Below are 20,865 nucleotides of genomic sequence, written 5' to 3' on the forward strand. Positions count from 1 at the left end.
CCATCTGTGTGTGTGTCCATCTGTGTGTGTCCATCTGTGTATGTCCATCTGTGTGTGTGTCCATATGTGTGTGTGTCCATCTGTGTGTGTCCATCTGTGTGTGTGTCCATCTGTGTGTGTGTCCATCTGTGTGTGTGTCCATCTGTGTGTGTGTCCATCTGTGTGTGTCCATCTGTGTATGTCCATCTGTGTGTGTGTCCATCTGTGTGTGTATCCATCTGTGTGTGTGTCCATCTGTGTGTATGTCCATCTGTGTGTGTCCATCTGTGTGTGTCCATCTGTGTGTGTGTCCATCTGTGTGTGTCCATCTGTGTGTGTGTCCATCTTTGTGTGTGTCCATCTGTGTGTATCCATCTGTGTGTATGTCCATCTCTGTGTGTCCATCTGTGTGTGTATCCATCTGTGTGTGTGTCCATCTGTGTGTGTGTCCATCTGTGTGTATCCATCTGTGTGTATGTCCATCTGTGTGTGTCCATCTGTGTGTGTGTCCATCTGTGTGTGTGTCCATCTGTGTGTGTCCATCTGTGTGTGTGTCCATCTGTGTGTATCCATCTGTGTGTATGTCCATCTGTGTGTGTCCATCTGTGTGTGTGTCCATCTGTGTGTGTGTCCATCTGTGTGTATCCATCTGTGTGTGTGTCCATCTGTGTGTATATCCATCTGTGTGTGTGTCCATCTGTGTGTGTCCATCTGTGTATGTCCATCTGTGTGTGTCCATCTGTGTGTGTATCCATCTGTGTGTGTCCATCTGTGTGTGTGTCCATCTGTGTGTGTCCATCTGTGTGTGTGTCCATCTGTGTGTGTGTCCATCTGTGTGTGTCCATCTGTGTGTGTCCATCTGTGTGTGTGTCCATCTGTGTGTGTCCATCTGTGTGTGTGTCCATCTGTGTGTGTGTCCATCTGTGTGTATCCATCTGTGTGTATGTCCATCTGTGTGTGTCCATCTGTGTGTGTGTCCATCTGTGTGTGTCCATCTGTGTGTGTGTCCATCTGTGTGTGTGTCCATCTGTGTGTGTCCATCTGTGTGTGTCCATCTGTGTGTGTGTCCATCTGTGTGTATGTCCATCTGTGTGTGTCCATCTGTGTGTATGTCCGTCTGTGTGTGTGTCCATCTGTGTGTATGTCCGTCTGTGTGTGTGTCCATCTGTGTGTGTGTCCATCTGTGTGTGTCCATCTGTGTATGTCCGTCTGTGTGTATCCATCTGTGTGTTTGTCCATCTGTGTGTCCATCTGTGTGTATATCCATCTGTGTGTGTGTCCATCTGTGTGTGTCCATCTGTGTATGTCCATCTGTGTGTGTGTCCATCTGTGTATGTCCATCTGTGTGTGTGTCCATCTGTGTGTGTGTCCATCTGTGTGTGTCCATCTGTGTGTATGTCCAATTGTGTGTGTGTCCATCTGTGTGTGTGTCCATCTGTGTGTGTGTCCATCTGTGTGTGTGTCCATCTGTGTATGTCCATCTGTGTGTGTGTCCATCTGTGTATGTCCATCTGTGTGTGTGTCCATCTGTGTGTATGTCCATCTGTGTGTGTGTCCATCTGTGTGTGTCCATCTGTGTGTGTGTCCATCTGTGTGTGTCCATCTGTGTGTGTCCATCTGTGTATGTCCATCTGTGTGTATATCCATCTGTGTGTATATCCATCTGTGTGTGTCCATCTGTGTGTATGTCCATCTGTGTGTGTGTCCATCTGTGTGTGTCCATCTGTGTGTGTGTCCATCTGTGTGTGTATCCATCTGTGTGTGTCCATCTGTGTGTGTCCATCTGTGTGTGTGTCCATCTGTGTGTGTCCATCTGTGTATGTCCATCTGTGTATGTGTCCATCTGTGTGTATCCATCTGTTTGTGTGTTCATCTGTGTGTGTCCATCTGTGTGTGTCCATCTGTGTGTATCCATCTGTGTGTGTGTCCATCTGTGTGTGTCCATCTGTGTATGTGTCCATCTGTGTGTATCCATCTGTTTGTGTGTCCATCTGTGTGCTAATCCATTCATGTGTATGTCTGTCCATGTATATATCCATCTGTGTCCTTCCTTTGTCCATCTTGTCTTCCTCCCCCTGCCAATCCACGGTCAACCTCATCTCATGGGTATGTTACTGCTAGTTGCTCTTTTTTCTCTTTGTTTAGTTAATCATCTGTGCATGTGCAGCTGCATGCACACAAACCTGCCATGGCACACATGTAGAGGCTGGAAGACAAGTAGTTGATGTTATTTCTCTCCTTCCACCATGTGAACTCAGGTCACTAGGCTTGGCGACACATACATTTACCTACAAAGCCATCTCACAAGCCTCAACAACTCTTCTCAGATCAACGTCTCTTCCCCACCACCCAACTTTGTGTCTTTTTTTTTTAATCATCAGGGCTAATTCATACTGCCCAAATAGTCTTTGATATGTGGGTTTCCACTGGAACATAGGAGACTTATCAGGGGTCATATTTTTGGGAAAAAATTGACTCCCCCATCTCCCATCATCTAACATTTGCCAACAGCTTCTTGGCTAGCACAGGGTTTCTGTGCCCAGTCCCTCTGCCCAGGCTAGGGTCTGTTCTGGCTTGAGCTTGCACAGGTCATGCACTTATTGTCATGACTGCTGTGAGCTCATATGTGCAACTAACATGCTATATCCAGAAGATACTGTTTTCTTTTTTAGTCACTCACACTCTTTCTGTCCCTTATTCAGAAATAATCCGTGAGCCTCCGGGGGCAGAGGTATGATGCAGATGTAGCATTTATGACGGAGCACTATTCAGCTTCATAGCCAGCTGTGTGTCCATATGCCAGTCACCATCTTCTGCACATAGAAGCAAGAATTATTAATACTTTATTAAATATTTGTACTATGACTCCTATACTATTAGATGAGCTATCAATAATATAATAAATATAATGTAATATAATAGGCCTGAGAGCAAGTTGAATACTTTTGTGATCTCAGATTAGGTTCCTGTGGGAAAGTCTCATAGCTTACAGGTTAACCAGTTGTAATGAATAATCTGGAGTAAACTCATTCCTATCCACTACACTTGGGAAAACATAATCGAAGAGCAGTTCAATGTTTTGAAGAAACTGTGGTCACAAGACTCTTACCTTGTTTTCTTGGAGTTTGCTCACAGTGCTCAGAATTCTCTTCACATGACTCCGTCACTCTTGGGCTGTGTTCCAACAGATGAGTATAATTTAAGTCACTAGGAGTTGTTTTAATATTATGTCCACTTAGCAAAATAATAATAGTCTCTCCTCTAGGGTCTATGACCAGCCTAGTTATACGTTCTTGGCCCAGTAATAGGCTGGGTATGGGAGTGAGTGGGCTCCAAATCCAACCTGATAGAAAGTGAGTAGTTGCTTTCCTACTGTTTGTGCCACTATTGCTGGGCATGTCTTGCTGGGCCAGATGATACTGTAGCTCATAGGGTTAACAGCTGGAAAAAATGGTTATCACTTTTGTTTCCCATTGGCATGCCTAGCACCTTTTAACACTATGAAATTTAGTCAGTAGGACTGAAGCTTCAGATCTGTTTTTAATTTTTATTATTACTGCGTGTGTATAATTGTGTAAATATGGGCATGTGCATGCTACAATGCCCATCATCAAAGTTAGAGGACAATGCTTGGAAGTTGATTCCTCCCAGTTCTACATGGGTTCCAGGACCAAGGCCAGCTCATTAGGCTCAAGGAGCAAGTATTTTTACCCACTTAACCATCTCACCTGCCCTCAAAGTAGCTTTTGCAGTGACTTCTCAATTATTAACAGTAAATGAAAATATTATGAGGATCAATGGTCTGTAAGAATCATCTGAAACAGTCCTGTGGTATTGTCAGGGTTAGTTTATTCCCAGCAATCTTAGGTTAATGAGTATCACATGGTTGATACTAGCATCTGCACAGCTGTGCCAAGCATCTTTCTAGGGGATTTTGAGGTTGGCCCCTAGGAGAAGGGAAGAGGAGGAGGAGGAGGAGGAGGAAGAGGAGGAGGAGGAGGAGGAAGAGGAGGAGGAGGAGGAGAATGAAAGGAAGGAAGGAAGGAAGGAAAGAAAGAATGAATGAAGGAAGGAAGGAAGGAAGGAAAGAAAGAAGGAAGAAAAGAAGGAAAGAATGAATGAAGGAAGGAAGGAAGGAAGGAAGGAAGGAAAGAAACAAGCAAAAAATAAACAATACACTTGGAAATTGGATCGCTCCTTCTACCATGTCCTTCCTGGGGATCAAACCCAAGTCGTTGTGCTTGGCAACAGGTCTGATCCCGCACTGAGCCACCCTGGCGCTGCCCTCACTAACAACATCTCCCTTACTAAAGTTTCACTCATACTATACACAGTAGGGCCACACTGCTCTCTCTTGCCTTTCCTCAAAAATGTCCTGGCCTCTGGGCCCCAAATAAAATTTAGAATCATCTCACCAAGCTCCTTAAGATCCTTCCTGTGACCTGGAATCTAAACTCAGTGTTCACACCGCCCAGGAGCATAGGTGTCTCTCTACCTGTTTAGCCTCCTTTGCCATCTCCCAACAAAGCCTTATCAATTTTCAAGCAGGGGTCACAGAGACATTTTATTCAGATTATTTTAAGACACTTTACATTATCTGATACTGTTGAATTTCTTCTGCTTTAGCATGTTAAATGCAATCAGGATTCTCACTTGAATGTGATATTTAGGAACATAGTTAAATCCCATTGATAACTACTTGACTATGTACATACAGACACACGTGCGCATGTGTGCACACACACACAAACACACACACACACACACACACACACACACACACAAAACCATATTTTCATCTTGCTATTTTAAACCATGATGACTTTATTCCTCCTGATCGCTGTGCCTTCAATTGGTTCGTTCTATCAAGTTGTCCTGGACAATTCTCATACATTGTTGGATGAAGTGTTGGTATCAAGTACTCTTGTATTGTGACATATAAGGAAATATTTTTTAGCATTTTGGTGTGTGTATGTGTGTTGCTGAGAAATAAGCCTGGGTCTCAGCATGCTAGCCAAGTGCCCTACCATTGAGCTACATCTCAGCCATTTTCTGTGCGTGGGTTTGCAGCTAGCTTCTGGGGTCCCTGTAGCTCATCACCACACATGCCTCGTTGCTTTATCTCGAGGATCTCTTTAAGGGATGCTTCTCAATTTAAATTGTAACATATTAGATACTACTGTCAGGTTACTTATGAATTATAAGAAGGTATAAGCCTGTTATTCGGTCCTTCAGCAACCGAGGGGAAAGGGCTGAACATTCCATGCCAGGCTAGACAACCAAGTGAGACCCTGGCTCAAACAACAAGTGCCTGTGTGACAGTTCAATCCAGGTTTGCTTTTGCCCCTCCTCATCTTCTCTCTTCCTTTTATTTATACTTTTTACTTTAAAATTGCAATTATTATGTGTTTGTGTTTATGTTTGTGTGAGGCACAGCATGCCTCATGTGTGGAAGTCAGAGGAAACTCCAGTCCTTTGTCCATGTGTCAAACGCAGGTCATCAGATTTGGCAGCAGCGCCTTCATCTGCTAACCATCTCCCCAGCTCAGCCTTTCTTTTGGTTTGGTTTGTTTTCAGAGATAGGGTTTCATAGAACCCACAGAAAGTCCTCTGCTCCGACTGCTGGAGTTGTGATGACAGGCGTGCAACCATCAAACCCTTCTTGGTTTCCTTGTAATCTGCTAGGGGGTTGTAAGATGCCTTGAGCCAAATGCCCAGAGAAGTCCCAAGTCAGGCCACCATAGGGAGCTTGGAGACAGGTGAAAAGCCCCAAGCAGAGGGTAGGCAGCAGCGGCCCTGTGCTGCCTGTGTGCTCGTCCTAGTACCACAGGCGTTCCCAAAATTCCTTCAGAGCCAGAAGCTCGAGGTGAACCCAGAGCTCATATAGTCACTCAGTTACTGCAGACCCAGAGTCCAGGCGCTAAGGTCAGGTTTATAGTATGAGTTCTGGTTTGCACAGCCCCACCCATGAAGCATCCACTGCTTCCATTCATAAAAGAATGACAACAGTACAGAAAGCAAATATTTATTGAAAATTAAATAATGCGCTGGAGACCAACTCACATAAATTAACTTACAGAAACTCAATTTGCCAAATGATCAATATACTAAAATCTGCAAAGTATCATTTTTTAAAGATTTATTTATTTTATGAATGTGAGTACACCATAGCTGTCTTCAGACATACCAGAAGAGAGAGGGCATCAGATGGTTGTGAGCCACCGTGTGGTTGCTGGGAATTGAACTCAGGACCTCTGGAAGAGCAGTCGGTGCTCTTAACCGCTGAGCCATAGATCCAGCCCCTCCTCACATGGTTTTAAGTGGAATATCCAAGTTCTCCCTGGAACTGAGAAGTGGTTTCCAGCCTTAAGGAGTTGGGGTGACAGCTAAGAGTGAAGGCAGCAACTGACCACAGTGCCACTTTGTTACTTTACTTGTGGTTGTGAATTCTTTGTGGCCTCAAACTTACGGGAATTCTCCTGACCTAAGCTCTCCAGTTCCGTCATTAGAGGCATGAGGAGCCATGCCTGATTCCTTTGTACTCTCTGTGGTCTTCTCTGGACTTGCAGCACTGAAGACAGAATTTATTCACACTTAGTAAGTGCTTGGTCATTGTATCCCAGCCTGTAAACACTCCTCAAGGAGAGGCCGATGAAACAGTGAACGTGTTTGCCTCGTCTGATAACCTGAGCTGGATCACAGGAGCCCACACATGTGGGAAGAGAACCAACTCCACCACGTTCTTCTCTGACTCCCACACCAGTGTTGTGATAGATATATGCTAATGCACACAATTAATTAATTAATTAATTAATTAATTAATTTCAATAATATTTTTAAAGATAGCATTGTGAAGCCCTCAATTAAATCCTAAAAGAATGTTAAATCAAAAGTAGCAAAGTAAAAATAAGTAATTTTCACAATGAAGTATTGTTAACCTATTAAAACAGTTGTTAATTTTTTATTATATGTATATTTTATTTCTAAGTGTGAGCATATGTATGCGTGCATTCCACTGTGCATGTGTGAAGGTTGATGGACAGCTTACGGTAGTCAGTTCTCACTTTCCACCAAGTGGACCCTGGAATCAAACTCAGGTCACCAGACTTGGTAGCAAGCACCTTCATCCACTGAGCCAACTTGCTGGCCCCTACCTACTAAAATTAAAGCAGCACCTTTTTATCTCTTCTGTTCCTTTTGATACTTTTGCACATCTTCTCTGTTTTTCACAGTGTAAACATTTACAGTGTTCTCTCTTCCTTTCATGATATTTCAGAATAAAATGAATTAAACTTAAAATTGAATTTATTTCAAATTAAATTTCAAATATATCAAGGTTCAATACACATCACAGTAAGAGAATCTGGAATCTTAATGAAACGTAAAAACAAACTAAAGGCTTGGCTCACTGGAACTGTCCTTTCCTGGAAAATGTTGACATTTCGGTCATTTTCTCAGGGGTCACTTGGGATAAATAAGTGAACAGAAATTCACATTCAAGACTGACACGAAACATCCTAAGAAAGCCAAAGGAAAGAGAGTTCATTTCCCTGCGGTAAATTCCCACAGTGGATCATATCATCGAGACATCAGGATATTGGGGCCTAGAGACTGGTTCAGGGGTTAAGAGCACTGGCTCCTTCTCCAGAGGACCGAGGTTTAATTACCGTAGCCATGTGGCCGTTCACTGCCTGCAAGTCTAGTCCCAGGGAATATGGTGCCCTCCTCTTGCCTCTGTGGGCAGTACACACACATGGCACACAGACATGCGTGCAGGTAAACACTCATACATATAAAAGTAAATAAATAAAGCTGCAAAGAACCCACACCACCAAAGGTCTACTTTTTCTCGAGAGTCCAAACTCAGCATTCCCTCTGGAGTCACTGAATTTTGTTTCAGGAAATATGTAAAGTGTCTTTTTCAGACAGTGTTTTTGGGGGACTTGGAGGCAGGGCACTTTTGATGAATTTACCACAGATAGATCAGAACTGGAAGAAGAGAAAGCCATCCTGGCAGGAAAGCTGTGTGGGCATAGAGAGGAAGCAGGAAACAACAGGGTGGAGATTCTCAGCCTGGGAGGAAGAAGAAATACCCAGACACCAGGTTCAGGTAGGGTTCACAGAATACAGCTTTATACTGCTTACTAGCTGTGTGTGTTTTCTTTCTCGGCATTAGTAAACATAACTTCATCCTGTTGGACTGGGGACAGAAGTCTGGGAAAGAGAACTTACATCATAGCTCTTCACCGTGCACACCAATCATCTCATGGTGTGTTCACCCTCCCGAAGGATCACCTTTAGTGTGGCCAAGCACTGGAAGCCGGGATCTAACCCTGCTTTCCACGCGCCTCCTCCAGCCAGACACTGACCCTGCAGGAGCATCTACCAGTACTGATTCTTTAAATCTTGATTTAAATAATTGTATTTCTCATGTGCGTGCATGTTCAAGGGACATTCCTTGAATGCTGTAGAACATCGTCTCTCGCCAGCCTGTGACTGACCTTAAGCACTTTATTGATGAAGCTATTTGTCCTAGCTCAGCCCGTCCCAAACTGTTGAGTGTGAACTTGCAGGTTGTCCTTTTCTGCAAAGAGAGACAATGCAAGCATCATTTTACAATAAAGTTTTGTGCTCAGCCATGATCACTTTCTCAGAATAAGTGGTAATTCCAAAACAAAGGTCTGATTATGCCATCTCAAGAAGGTTTTATACTGGGCCAGTAAGATGTCTCCGTAGATAAAGACAAATTCAACCCCTAGTACACACGTGTGGGGAAAAAGGACCAACTTTCATGTCCCCTGATCTCCACACACAAACCTTCACATGCGGGTGGCCTCACACATACAATAAATAAGTGCTATATGATATGGAAGTTCATTAACTCTCACTCGTTTGTGAGCACTTCTGGCTCAGCATCCCTACTAAGTGCAGTCTCGCCCTGGCTTCTTCCATTGCCTAAGGTCCCAGTCTCATTATTCAGCGTGTAATGTCTTCAGTTGCTAAGGATACATTTTTCATGTGTCTTGACCATTTGTGTTTGCTTGTCTCTGGAGTGTGTGTGTGTGTGTGTGTGTGTGTGTGTGTGTGTGTGTGTGTACAGCCCAGTGATGTGTATATGGCCCAGTGGTGTGAGTGTGTGTGTGTATGTGTGTGTATGTGTATGTGTATAGCCCAATGATGTGTGTCTGTGGGTCTGTGGGTGTGTACAGCCCAGTGGTGTGAGTGTCTCTCTCTGTGTGTGTACATGTATGGTTAGCCCAGTGGTGTATGTGTGTATGTGTGTGTGTACGGCCCAGTGGTGCCGTTCCTCTTTTTAGCTTTTAAATATTCATTCATACTTATTTCTAAGTATTAGTCAATTACAAATACTGTTTAAACATGTCAAACCTTTTTAAAATTTGTCTTATTTTTTACACTGTTTTGAATTTCCCATAAAATGTGTATGCTGCTAAATTTTGTTGTTTTTCAGTTCTCTTTCGTTTGATATTTAAAATACATTCAAATTTTTCTGGAACTCTTGTGCTTGTTTTATATTGTCAGTATTTTGTTAGAAACACGCCAGTGTGTCTGGCGAGGAATCACTTTTAGGACGGGAAGCTCGTTGCTGAACTATTTTGTTTCACTTTGTTTTGTGGGGCTGGGACTGAACCCAGGACCTCACGCCTATCGAGCCACGCACTGAGCTGCAGCCCCGGCCTGCCTGCTGACTTCAGTCACACCTCTGTGGTAGTGCACAGACATCTCAGCTATGTGTGTGCCTCTCCCTTCTATTTATCCCCCTGTTCCTGTGTGCATGCATTTGGTGGCCATTCTTGCTTCTGGTTTCCTTTCTGTTGCTATGATATAGCCTGGCTAGAACAAACTACATGGGAAAGAGTTTATTTCACGTGACAGCACTCCAAGTCTCTCACTGCAAGGAAGAGCCTGAAGTGACTGATGTCAGGAGCAGGAGAAACAATGCCCACGCTCACTCACTGCATTTCTTCACTCAACTACAATAGCCCGGAAATTTCTAGTGGTTAACTAGACATACTCAAACATTTGTTCTTGAAGATGATGAAGACTAACATTATTTTTTTCTGTTTATTTTTTATCGTTTGTGTTTTTAGACCAGATCTCACTATGTGTCCCTGGTTGGCTTGAAACTCACCATGTAGACCAGGCTAGCCTCAGCCTCACAGAGTCACCTGCCTCTACCTCCTGAGTGCTGTGTTGTTTTTCCTTTGTTGTTGTTATTGCTATTATTTGAGACAGGGTCTCATCTATAACCCAGGATGCCCTAGAATTCACCGTGTAACCCAGCCCAGTCTCAGACTCACAGCAATTCTTCTGCCTCAGCTTCCTGAGTGTTAGGATGACAGGTGTAGATTAATATGCTGGAAAGATTTTGTTGCTATGTTAGTGTATTTATTTTCTACCCCTGGTCCTTTTAACTAGATAGACATCAGCATTTTTTAAAGCATAAAGGTCTTTGCAGTGTTGAAAATGAATGAAATTGTTTTAAACACAGACAAGCCAAATACAGCATCTAGTGTGCAGATCTAGCCAAGTTCATAGCATTCTCTACTTTGGCTAGAACTTCTAAAGCCAAGGAATGTATTGAGTCCGAATATCAGGATTTTAGGGCAGGAAGATGGTTCAGTGGGTGAAGTTGCTACCAACCCTAACAACCCAAGTTTGATCTTTGGGACCCACATGGTAGAAGGAGAGAATCAACACCCTGACTAAAGTTGTTCTCTGATCTATACACGTGTGCTATGGAGTGAATGCCTATGTGCATATGCATGTGACACACGCCCATATACACACACACCCCACATGCATTCAGGTGCATAAATATCTAAATAAAACGTAATGTAAAAATTTGTAGCAGGCTTTCCTGTCTGTCCCGCCCTTCATTCAGAGTGACAAGTTCCCCCTAGAACTAGAAAGCTCCTTGTAAGTCTCCCTGCAATTTTCGTTCTGGTGAATCCAGAACATGGTACATGTTGAGTTGCTTAATAAAACAGATACCGTGTTGTCACAGACCTAGGCGTAGAAGGCTGAGGAGTGGGCTCTACAGGAAATCCTGCCTTGCACCCCTGTGCCGCTGGTGTCCCCTCACCCGCCTTGGTAGCTGCCTCATGCCAGCTTCTGCTGTCATTGCATGTGATCTCTCTTCAGATGAAGTCACCAGTTGCTAGGCACTTAGTCCTGTAGGACCCTCTTCATAGTTACATCTGAAGAGACCCTATTTTCAAACGCAGTCAGAGCCTGGGTCTGTGGGCATGGACCTGGTACAGGACCCCTCCTCAGCCACACACCTTGGACCTGAGTAAGTGAAACTTGCGTTGCTGATTTTCCTTTCTCTGTCTCTTTGGTATTTGGTTATCATAGTAGAGGTACTTTGACAATGTTAATTGGAATATTTTTATTTTCTTTATTCTCTGGAACCAATTAAATCCTCGAGAAAACATCCTTTCATGTGACAGGTTTGCCCATCCACTCCCACTGGGAGTTTTTGGGTTGATTCGGTTTGGTTTTTGAGTCAGGGTATCACATATAGTCCAACCTGATCATGAATTACTGTCCCCACCCCCCAGCTGCCAGGGCTGTAGTGTGCCCCTACACCAGCTGCCAGGGCTGTAGTGTGCCCCCTACACCAGCTGCCAGGGCTGTAGTGTGCCCCTACACCAGCTGCCAGGGCTGTAGTGTGCCCCTACACCAGCTGAGTTGCGCTGTGTGCACATGAAGCCCAGAGGTCCTTTTCCAGTGGCTTCCTCTTGTGTCTCCACCTTATTTTTAAAGCAAAGTCTCTCACTGAGCATGAAGCTTAAGTGAGCTGGATAGACAGCACGCTCCAGGCATCCCCCTGCCTCTGCTTCCCATCACTGGGATTACAGACTGATACATCTTTGCTTGGCTTTTTGCATGAAGTTGAAGACCCTAATGGGTGCTTAGCAAGCACCTGACTGACTAAACCATGCCCAACCCTATGTTTGCACCCCCCTCTCCCTCCCTCCTTCCCTCCTTCCCTCCCTCCCTCCCTCCTTCCCTCTCCCTCCTCCCCCTCCTCCTCCCCTCCCCTCCCCTCCCCCTCCCTCCCTCCCTCCTTCCCTCTCTCTCCTCCCCCTCCCCCTCCTCTCCCTTCCCCCCCTCCCCCTCCCCTTCCCCCCCTCTCTCTAATGAACTCTTCTGTAACTTTCTGCCTCATCGGATCTTGCCTGTGTGGGTTTAACTGGTTTATTGTAGTCAGTGTCCCAGCAACATAAGTTTAAAGAACTATACCTTCCACACTGATGATCTACCTGTGTTTCGAAGTCCTTTTGAATTCTAGCATTATGGACTCCTCCTTTGCTTTTTCTACTGTGAAACGACAGAAATGTCCACTCACCACAGACAGCAGCCATTACCAAAGTAATGAGTCTATCAAAATCCAGCTTGGCAGAGCAGTAAGTTTATTGGGGTTGCTTGCTGGAGTATGGTGAGGAGCACTAGAGTATGGTGAGGAGCACTGGGGTATGGTGAGGAGCACTGGAGCATGGTGAGGAGCATTGGAGTATGGTGAGGAGTACTGGAGTATGGTGAGGAGCACTGGAGCATGGTGAGGAGCACTGGAGCATGGTGAGGAGCACTGGAGCATGGTGAGGAGCACTGGAGCATGGTGAGGAGCACTGGAGCATGGTGAGGAGCACTGGAGTATGGTGAGGAGCACTGGAGCATGGTGAGGAGCACTGGAGCATGGTGAGGAGCACTGGAGTATGGTGAGGAGCACTGGAGTATGGTGAGGAGCACTGGAGTATGATGAGGAGCACTGGAGCATGGTGAGGAGCACTGGAGTATGGTGAGGAGCACTGGAGTATGGTGAGGAGCACTGGAGCATGGTGAGGAGCACTGGAGTATGGTGAGGAGCACTGGAGTATGGTGAGGAGCACAGATAACTCAAAGGCAGCTGTATCACCCAAGAGGCTACCCCAGTTGGGGATGGCAAAGCTATGTCTACACTGTAAGGCTTGCCTCCATTTTTCTTATTTACATGGATCTTGATGATCCAAATGCAACCTCTCCTGCCTCATGGAAAACACTTTAAGCACCAGGCCATCTCCTCGTACTCTGAGCTTCACAAATCAATCTTTGCAAAAAATAGTCAATTTTACTCATTCCAAAATGGATTAGTACTAACGCAGCATTATGGAACCAAACATTAATAATTAACCAAACATTGTGTCTGTATTTTTTCAATGGCACTATTGGAGTAGAGTTTATGTAGCATAGCACGGTCATTACAGAGTCATTTGAAAGGCAGGGGCAAGTGCATTTCTGTGAGTTAGAGACCAGTCTGGTCTACAGAGAAAGTTCCAGGACAGTCTGGATCCTGTAGAGAGACTCTGCCTCAAAAAACAAACAAAAAATAAGTATCTGATTCAAATATTTTCAAAACCATTGTAGAGGTTTTCAGCCATTTTCACAGTCCAGTCTTAGAATACGGCTCCCACCCCACTGCCTTACACCTCATGTGTCCGTGCGGATCATTCGCTTGACAGAGTGTTTTTGAGGCTGATTCATAGAGTAGAATGTAGCGGTATTCTAATTCTTTTTATTGTTAACATTCCATTGCATATATATACCACAAATTGACAGGCATTTGGATCACTTCAGCTTTTAGCTATTATGAATAATGTTGCTGTAAATATTTGTCGCCAAGTATTTGTGTGTGCGTATGTTTTCACTTCTGGATAGAAACCTCGGATCAAAATCATTAAATTGTATAATTAACTTACATTAAACTTTTAATAAACTGTAACGTTTTTATAAGTGACCATACCATTTTATGTTCCCAGAATCAATATAAATGGATTCTGGCTTCTGTACATCACTGCTAATATAATGTCCAGGGTTTTCTGTTTGTTTGTTTGTTTGTTTTATAACTGGAGTCTATCATATGTGTAGAGAAGGTCAGGTCAGGTACATTTGGGTATAGTTTTCCATGTGAGCCTTTTTCTTCCACAAAGAAAGCTCTACTTAGAATAAGCCACGTAGTAACAATCAACCCCCATCCTCAAGGCTTCAAATGCAAAGATTTATTTCCAATTCTGGCTGCTTGTCTAGTGACAGTGGGTAGCTGAAGGGGAGGTGGCAGTGTGTGTGTGTGTGTGTGTGTGTGTGTGTGTGTGTGTGTAGGTCAGGTGGCCTTAGGTGTTATTTACCTTTAAATTCTTTTTCCCCAACATAATATTTTTATTGATTATTGGGGATTTTGCACAATCTACTAAAATCACACTCAGTTCCTCATTCCTCCCTAGGTCTTCCCTCCTATACTTGTGCCCACCCTGCAGAAAGAAAAATACACCAAGTCCAACATGTGTTGTCCTTATACTTCAAGTGGTCAGCCCCTTAAAGAGAACTGAGTCCTTCCCCACTCCCCTCTGAAGCGATCAGCTGTGATCTATACTTCAGCATCTTTATCACCATTTTTAGAGACTCTTTTCAAAGCTGTCCTGTCTAGACTGCTTTTTTTTTCTTTTTTGGGGGTGTGTCACGCGTGTGGTCACATGTTTTTCATTCTCAACTACAAATCTGCAGTCATAGATACTACTACAAAAGAAGCTTCCTGGCCCATAGAAGCCTGTAGCAGCACAGATCACGCACTTCCACATGGTTTCGTGTGGTAGCTCAGACCACAGACGACGGCCGCCGTAAGCAGCTGGAAACACTGACCTCAACATGGTTCCCATGTCGCAGCATGGACCACAGATATTAACATGAACCCTCAGGGGACAGCACAAGCCACAAATACTAAGATGACCTCTAGTGACAACACGGACCAGAGACATCAATATGGCTTCCATCAGCAGCACGGTTCACAGTCGCCAGCATGGCCTCTGTTTGAGAGGTCTCCGTCTTGGACATGCCAGCATTGTTTAGTCAGGATGATCATGAATCGTGTGACTTGGCAGTGAGTTCAAGGGTGGAGCCTCAGTGAGCTGCAGGCTGCACAGCGCTCTGCCGTCCTTACTTGACACACCACCCCGTAGCCCGCACCCTCACCTCACCCCTTCACAGCTGCCCTGCCCACCGCCTGCTGCCTCCACCACCCATCCCTTGTTCTTCTGGTCCCGTGGATGCTGGTGGCCGCTGACTATTTGAATTCTTCCTAAAACATTTTCCTGAGTCCGAATCTCTTACTGGCCTGGAACTTGCCAAGAGGAAAAGGCTGGCTGGCCTGTGAGCTCCTGGGATCTGCATGTCACCGCCTTCAATGCTGAGATTACAAGTACCATCACCCCTCGCTGTGGGGTGTTAAGATTTGAGGCAGGTTCTCACTTCATAGCCCTGGCTGTCCTTGAACCCAGGAGCTTCCTGACTCTGTTAGGATTATGAGCATTTGCTGCCATGCCTGACTCACTGTCATCTTTACACAGACTAAGAAATATTTCACTAATATGCTGAAGCCAGGCTGTCTGGTTCACAAGCCTGCATTTCTCACTAGCATAGCATTGAGACATTAATAAAGTTCTGAGACACCTACATGGGGGAAGAGATGTATAGGCTCACATCACGAGAAATCTGTCTCAGTGTCTAAGGCCTAGCGATACAGGCTCTGCTGGGCAGCTCCATGGCCTCAGTGTCTTCCTCTGTAAAGAGAAATCATAGGAGGACCCACCAGAGGGGACATCAGGATTGAATCCAAAAACTACCTCGAAGGGTCTGGCCCTTGGAGATGGCCAGTCTGGTGTCTGTGTTAACAATGTGAATAGCATTGCAGTTACCAGGTAGCTGCAAGTGGGAAGGGCTTTACATTTGGTGGTTGGGATTTGTTAGTCCTTAAATCATATTGTTTCGTGGGTAACCTAGGCTGGCGTTGAACTCACCTTCTGCTTCAACTGTGGGGCACAATTGGCAGGTGGTAAGGGGTACCCTGATTCTCGGTCAAGATAAGTGAAGCCCCAGGGGACCCTAAGGGACATCAGGCAGTTTCCTAGTCTCCTGGAAGATTAGGGTCCCCCTCATGCAGCTGCAGCACCCCATAATCCCCCCATAGAGTGGTGTTGGTCACACCCGAAGTGACCTCCACAGGTGAGGATGTGACATACACCCCAAGACCCTCCTCCATAGGTGAGGACATAACCATACTCAGGACAGAAACAGGATCATACCTCCAAATATGTAGAAGAGGTGTTCCCAAGCGCTCAGGCCAAGCCAATAGGAAGCACCTGTTGTCAACTCTGAACCATTCCAAAACTGTATATATGAGGCCTGTCTGAAATTAAAGGTATGCAGGAATTACTTCCTCATCTGAGAGCTTCTGTCATAAAAGCTGAAACAATGCCTGGAAAAGAGATCTGCTCTCCGAAATTCGGAAGCTCCTCTGCACCCCATGCCCAAGTCGGCCACCAGTTCAGCTAGGCCTGGGGTCTCACTGCAACTGCAGAGACAAAGGCAGGGGAGCACCAGCAGCAGAGGTGGCAGGACCAGTTCCCCCTCCCTGCCCTGAGCTCTCCCTTCACCTGAACCCATGCACCTAGCCTGACCTGGCAGACAGAAGCCATTTCCCCTCTCTGACGAGAAATCCCCATGTGTGGCCCCTGACACAGAGTCTCACATGTGGCCTCCTGAGTCCTGAGACTGCAGGTTTGTACCACCATGCCGCACTTCGATTCTCAGATACCTGTCCCTACCTTGTAAGGTCTGATTCTGGGCGCTGAGCAGGCCACTTTACCTGTCTGCATGTCTGTTCAGAACCTACGTGTAAAATCAACACAGCGACTTGATCTTCTCTTTGTTGTTTCCTTACACATCCAGTGGATCAGACATCTCCTTAGCACTGGATAAACACTTTAGGCCAACGCCAGAACATTCCTTTTCTCTCCTGTTGTGTGCTCACACTCATATATATTCTGTGCAGACATGTGAGGCTAGAAAAGGCCCTCGCATGGCCTGCTTTATGATTTTGGATTATATTCCCTTGAGACAAGATCTCTCTCTCCCTGAACCTGGAGATCACTGTTAGTCAGTCTGGTGGGCCAGCCATTCCTGGGGGGGGTCCTCCTGTCTCTGTTGCCACATGTCCCTGGGACTGTAGACCTGGGCACATGTCCCTGGGACTGGAGACCTGGGCACAGCTGTGTTCTACTCTTTATATGAAAGCTGTAGATCTGACCTCAGGTGCTCGGGCTTGCACAGAGAGTGCTTTTATTCAGAAGGTTAAACAAACCAAAATCTTTTGCTATACATGGTGCCACATACTTGAAGTCTTAGAAAACAACCTCAGCATCTTAGTTACTCTTCTATTGCTAGGAAGAGACACCATGGCCGAATCAGTTTATTGGAACAAGAGTTTACTGGGACTTGCAGTTTAAGAGGGTGTCCCTGGCCATCATAGTTTTGAGCATGACACCAGACAGTCAATGGCATCATGCAGGCAGACGTGTGCTGAAGCAACAGCTGAGAGCTCACACCTTATTCACAAGTGTGGGTTGTTATGAATGTTTTATAAGGGATGGAATTGTACAAGATCATTGACTTATCTAGATTAGCAAATTATATTATACCTATTGGATCAGAGGATTTTGGTGTGTTCTTTGATGTGACAACTTAATTGAGTTCAAAGGGTGTAGTGGCGGAATGCATGAATCCCACCACAGAGTCGAGATGTGTGTGTCTAAGGCTTGGCAACAACATGCCAAGGGGAAGTGAGTGAAAACAATACACCTGGGCGGTTGTATCCACTGGGGACAGAAACAACAGGACAATAGAGTAACCCTCAACAGAGTTCATAAGGCCACCAAGTTAGAGGTCCCTGTAGTGCCAGATGGCCCCAAGGGAGTTGGCAAAGCGCAGGATAAAAGGTTAAACCATCATTTTAATATTTACTGCAACAACAAACACCAGCCAGAGAGAGCTAACTGGGAATGGGGCAGGTCTTTGAATCCTCAAAGTTCACCCCTTAGTGACATACTCCAATAAGGCCATACCTCCTAATTCTTCCCAAACAAGGAACCAACTAGGAACCAAGTATTTGAAACAATATATGAGCCTATGGCAGACCACCACATTCCACTCCCCGGCCCCACAGACTCATGCCCATGGCTCCTTTATGAGCCCAGGGGAGCCATGTTAATTTAGACCACATTCCACTCCCCGGCCCCACAGACTCATGGTTATGTCCATATTGCTCATCTGCATAGTACACCTGACTTTGTTGTTTGCACCTCAAGTCATAGATTTAGTCCCTTTTAAAGGTTTCGTTATTTCCTGATAGCAGCATAACAAGGGCCAAACATTAAGCATGTAAACATTTGTGGAACATTCCAGACCCCAATCATAGCAGCTCCCTTACAACTATCTCTCATCTTCTGAGTGCTCAAAAGGTAAGTCCCCATACCATTTTACCTCTAGGGCATTCAGGTCTCTGTCTGTCACCTCTTCAAGAAGTTGTTATCTCCAGATTGGAGAGGCAGGAGGAAACATAAACACTCCTGACTTTGTGTGTGTCCCTTTCTGCATTTATATAGTCCAAGGTCACAGCCCAGGGAATGGTGCCGCCCACAGTGAGTGGCTCTTCCCATCATACCAGGCATTCGCAAAGGCCTAGATTCTGTCAAACTGACAATTTACCATCAAAACTGGAAATTTCTTTGTATTTTTCATGGCTTTAAACTCCATGTTTCATAATTTCCTGATTTATTCTGTCTGGTGTGTAAAGCAGGGCTAATGCTCATGTTTACTCAGTGAAGTTTTTTTTTTTTTTTTTTTTTTTTTTTTTTTTTTTTTTGGAGGGGTTTATACTTTATTGAAAACTTTAAATACTCTCCAGAGGGAACATCACATCTTCAGTCAAGGCTCTGGTGTGGCCTCCATGGCAAACTGAGCTCTCAGCAGGGAGAGGTTAGGGTTAGCGCTGTTTGGCTAAGGCCTCACGACCCACGCTCTTCTGCCAGCTTATCAGCTTTTGCCACAGCTTCTTCAATGGGCCCCACCATGTAGAAGGCTTGTTCTGGGAGATGGTCATAGTCACCTACTAAGATCTGTTGGAATCCTTTAATGGTCTCCTTCAGGGGCACCAGCTTCCCCATGTGACCTGTGAAGACCTCAGCAACCTGGAATGGCTGAGACAAGAAGCGCTGTATCTTCCTTGCCCGGGACACAGTCAACTTATCTTCCTCAGAAAGTTCATCCATACCCAAGATGGCAATGATGTCCTGGAGAGATTTGTACTCCTGCAGGATCTTCTGCACCCCTCGGGCAACATCATAATGCTCACTGCCAACAATGTTGGGGTCCATAATTCGGGAGGTGGAGTCCAGTGGATGCCCAACTCGGCAATAGCACGCGACAGGACGGTGGTGGCATCCAAATGGGCAAAGGTAGTTGCAGGGGCAGGGTCAGTCAAGTCATCAGCAGGCACATAGATGGTCTGCACAGAGGTGATAGACCCCTTCTTGGTGGTGGTGATTCTCTCCTGCATTGTACCCATGTCAGTGGCTAGGGTAGGCTGGTACCCTACAGCAGAAGGGATTCTGCCCAGTAAGGCAGATACCTCTGAGCCAGCCTGGGTGAAGCGGAAGATGTTGTCAATAAACAGCAGGACATCTTGGCCTTCCTGGTCTCTGAAGTATTCAGCAACAGTCAGACCAGTCAGAGCTACACGGGCACGGGCACCAGGCGGTTCATTCATCAGTCCATATACCAACGCGACCTTGGAAGTGGCATCTTTTAGGTGGATAACACCAGATTCAATCATTTCATGGTATAAATCATTGCCCTCACGGGTCCTCTCACCAACACCAGCAAATACAGAGTAACCACCATGGGCTTTAGCGACATCGTTGATTAACTCCATGATCAGTACTGTCTTTCCCACGCCAGCACCTCCAAAGAGTCCGATTTTCCCACCCTTGGCATATGAGGCCAGCAGATCCACAACCTTTATACCAGTCACCAGAATTCCCTCATCTCTATGAACTCAGGAGCCTCGGCATGAATAGGAGCGAATTGTTTGGTTTTGATAGGACCTCTCTCATCAATAGGCTCTCCGATGACATTCATGATTCTTCCCAAGGTTTCAGGACCAACAGGAATTTTGATTGGTGCCCCTGAATCCAGTACCTTCTGCCCTCTAACCAAGCCTTCAGTGCCATCCATAGCAATAGTTCTGACCGTGCTCTCCCCTAAATGCTGGGCCACCTCCAAAACCAGTCTGCTGTCCCTGCCTTGCACCTCCAGGGCATTTAGGATGGGTGGTAACCCCTCATCGAACTGGACGTCCACCACGGCGCCGATGACTGCCACAATTCGCCCGGTGGCGGTGCCTGCCTTCGGAGCCGCAGACGCCTGCGCCGCATAGACTCTGGCAGGATGGATCCCGGAGGGAGCGGCTCGCAGTAGAAGCTGCGCCTGTGGCAGCGCCGCAGAAGGGCTGAGTCCCCGCAAGGCCCCGGAGGCCGAAGCCGAGGCCACACGCCCCACAAGACTCAACATGGCGGAGTCCGGGTGGAGACTCAGTGAAGTTTTTAAGATGATGTCATATCACCGATGAACACAAAGCAAGAAGCAGGGCACTGGATGCAGCCAAGCCTCAGATACATGCTGACAGCAGTCACCCAGCTCCTCTGAACCCAAAATGCTTATGATTTATTTATCCAATGATAATGAATCTGCTTTGAATAATGCACTTCAAGGCAGAATAAAATGCTTATTGTGTACAAGTTCTGTATCATGCCAACCAAAAGCAGCCAAAATATTGACAACTGTCTGACTTGGAAGGGGGTGTTTGTGTTTGTGTGTGAAGTGTCTACACAGACACGTGTTTGAACACTTTGTCTCCAGCTGGTGGCAACGTTTGGGAAGGTTATGGAACCTTTCAGGAAGTGAAATCTTGCTGGAGGAAGTGAGTCACATGGGCAG

At 45.7% G+C, this 20,865-nt stretch overlaps 1 protein-coding gene across 1 annotated transcript; it reads right to left on the reverse strand.

Annotated features, from left to right (window-relative positions):
* Positions 1-18,732: 18,732 nt before the first annotated feature.
* Positions 18,733-20,450, reverse strand: LOC308440216 (ATP synthase subunit beta, mitochondrial-like). Its single transcript, XM_080942232.1, is given in 3 exon segments — positions 18,733-19,270; positions 19,273-19,905; positions 19,908-20,450. Coding segments are annotated over 3 exon segments (1,560 nt in total). The 5' UTR covers positions 20,440-20,450; the 3' UTR covers positions 18,733-18,875.
* Between the last annotated feature and the right edge of the window lie 415 nt (positions 20,451-20,865).

Source organism: Micromys minutus (genome assembly GCF_963924665.1).
Source record: "Micromys minutus genome assembly, chromosome: 31".
In the NCBI taxonomy this organism is placed as follows: domain Eukaryota; kingdom Metazoa; phylum Chordata; class Mammalia; order Rodentia; family Muridae; genus Micromys; species Micromys minutus.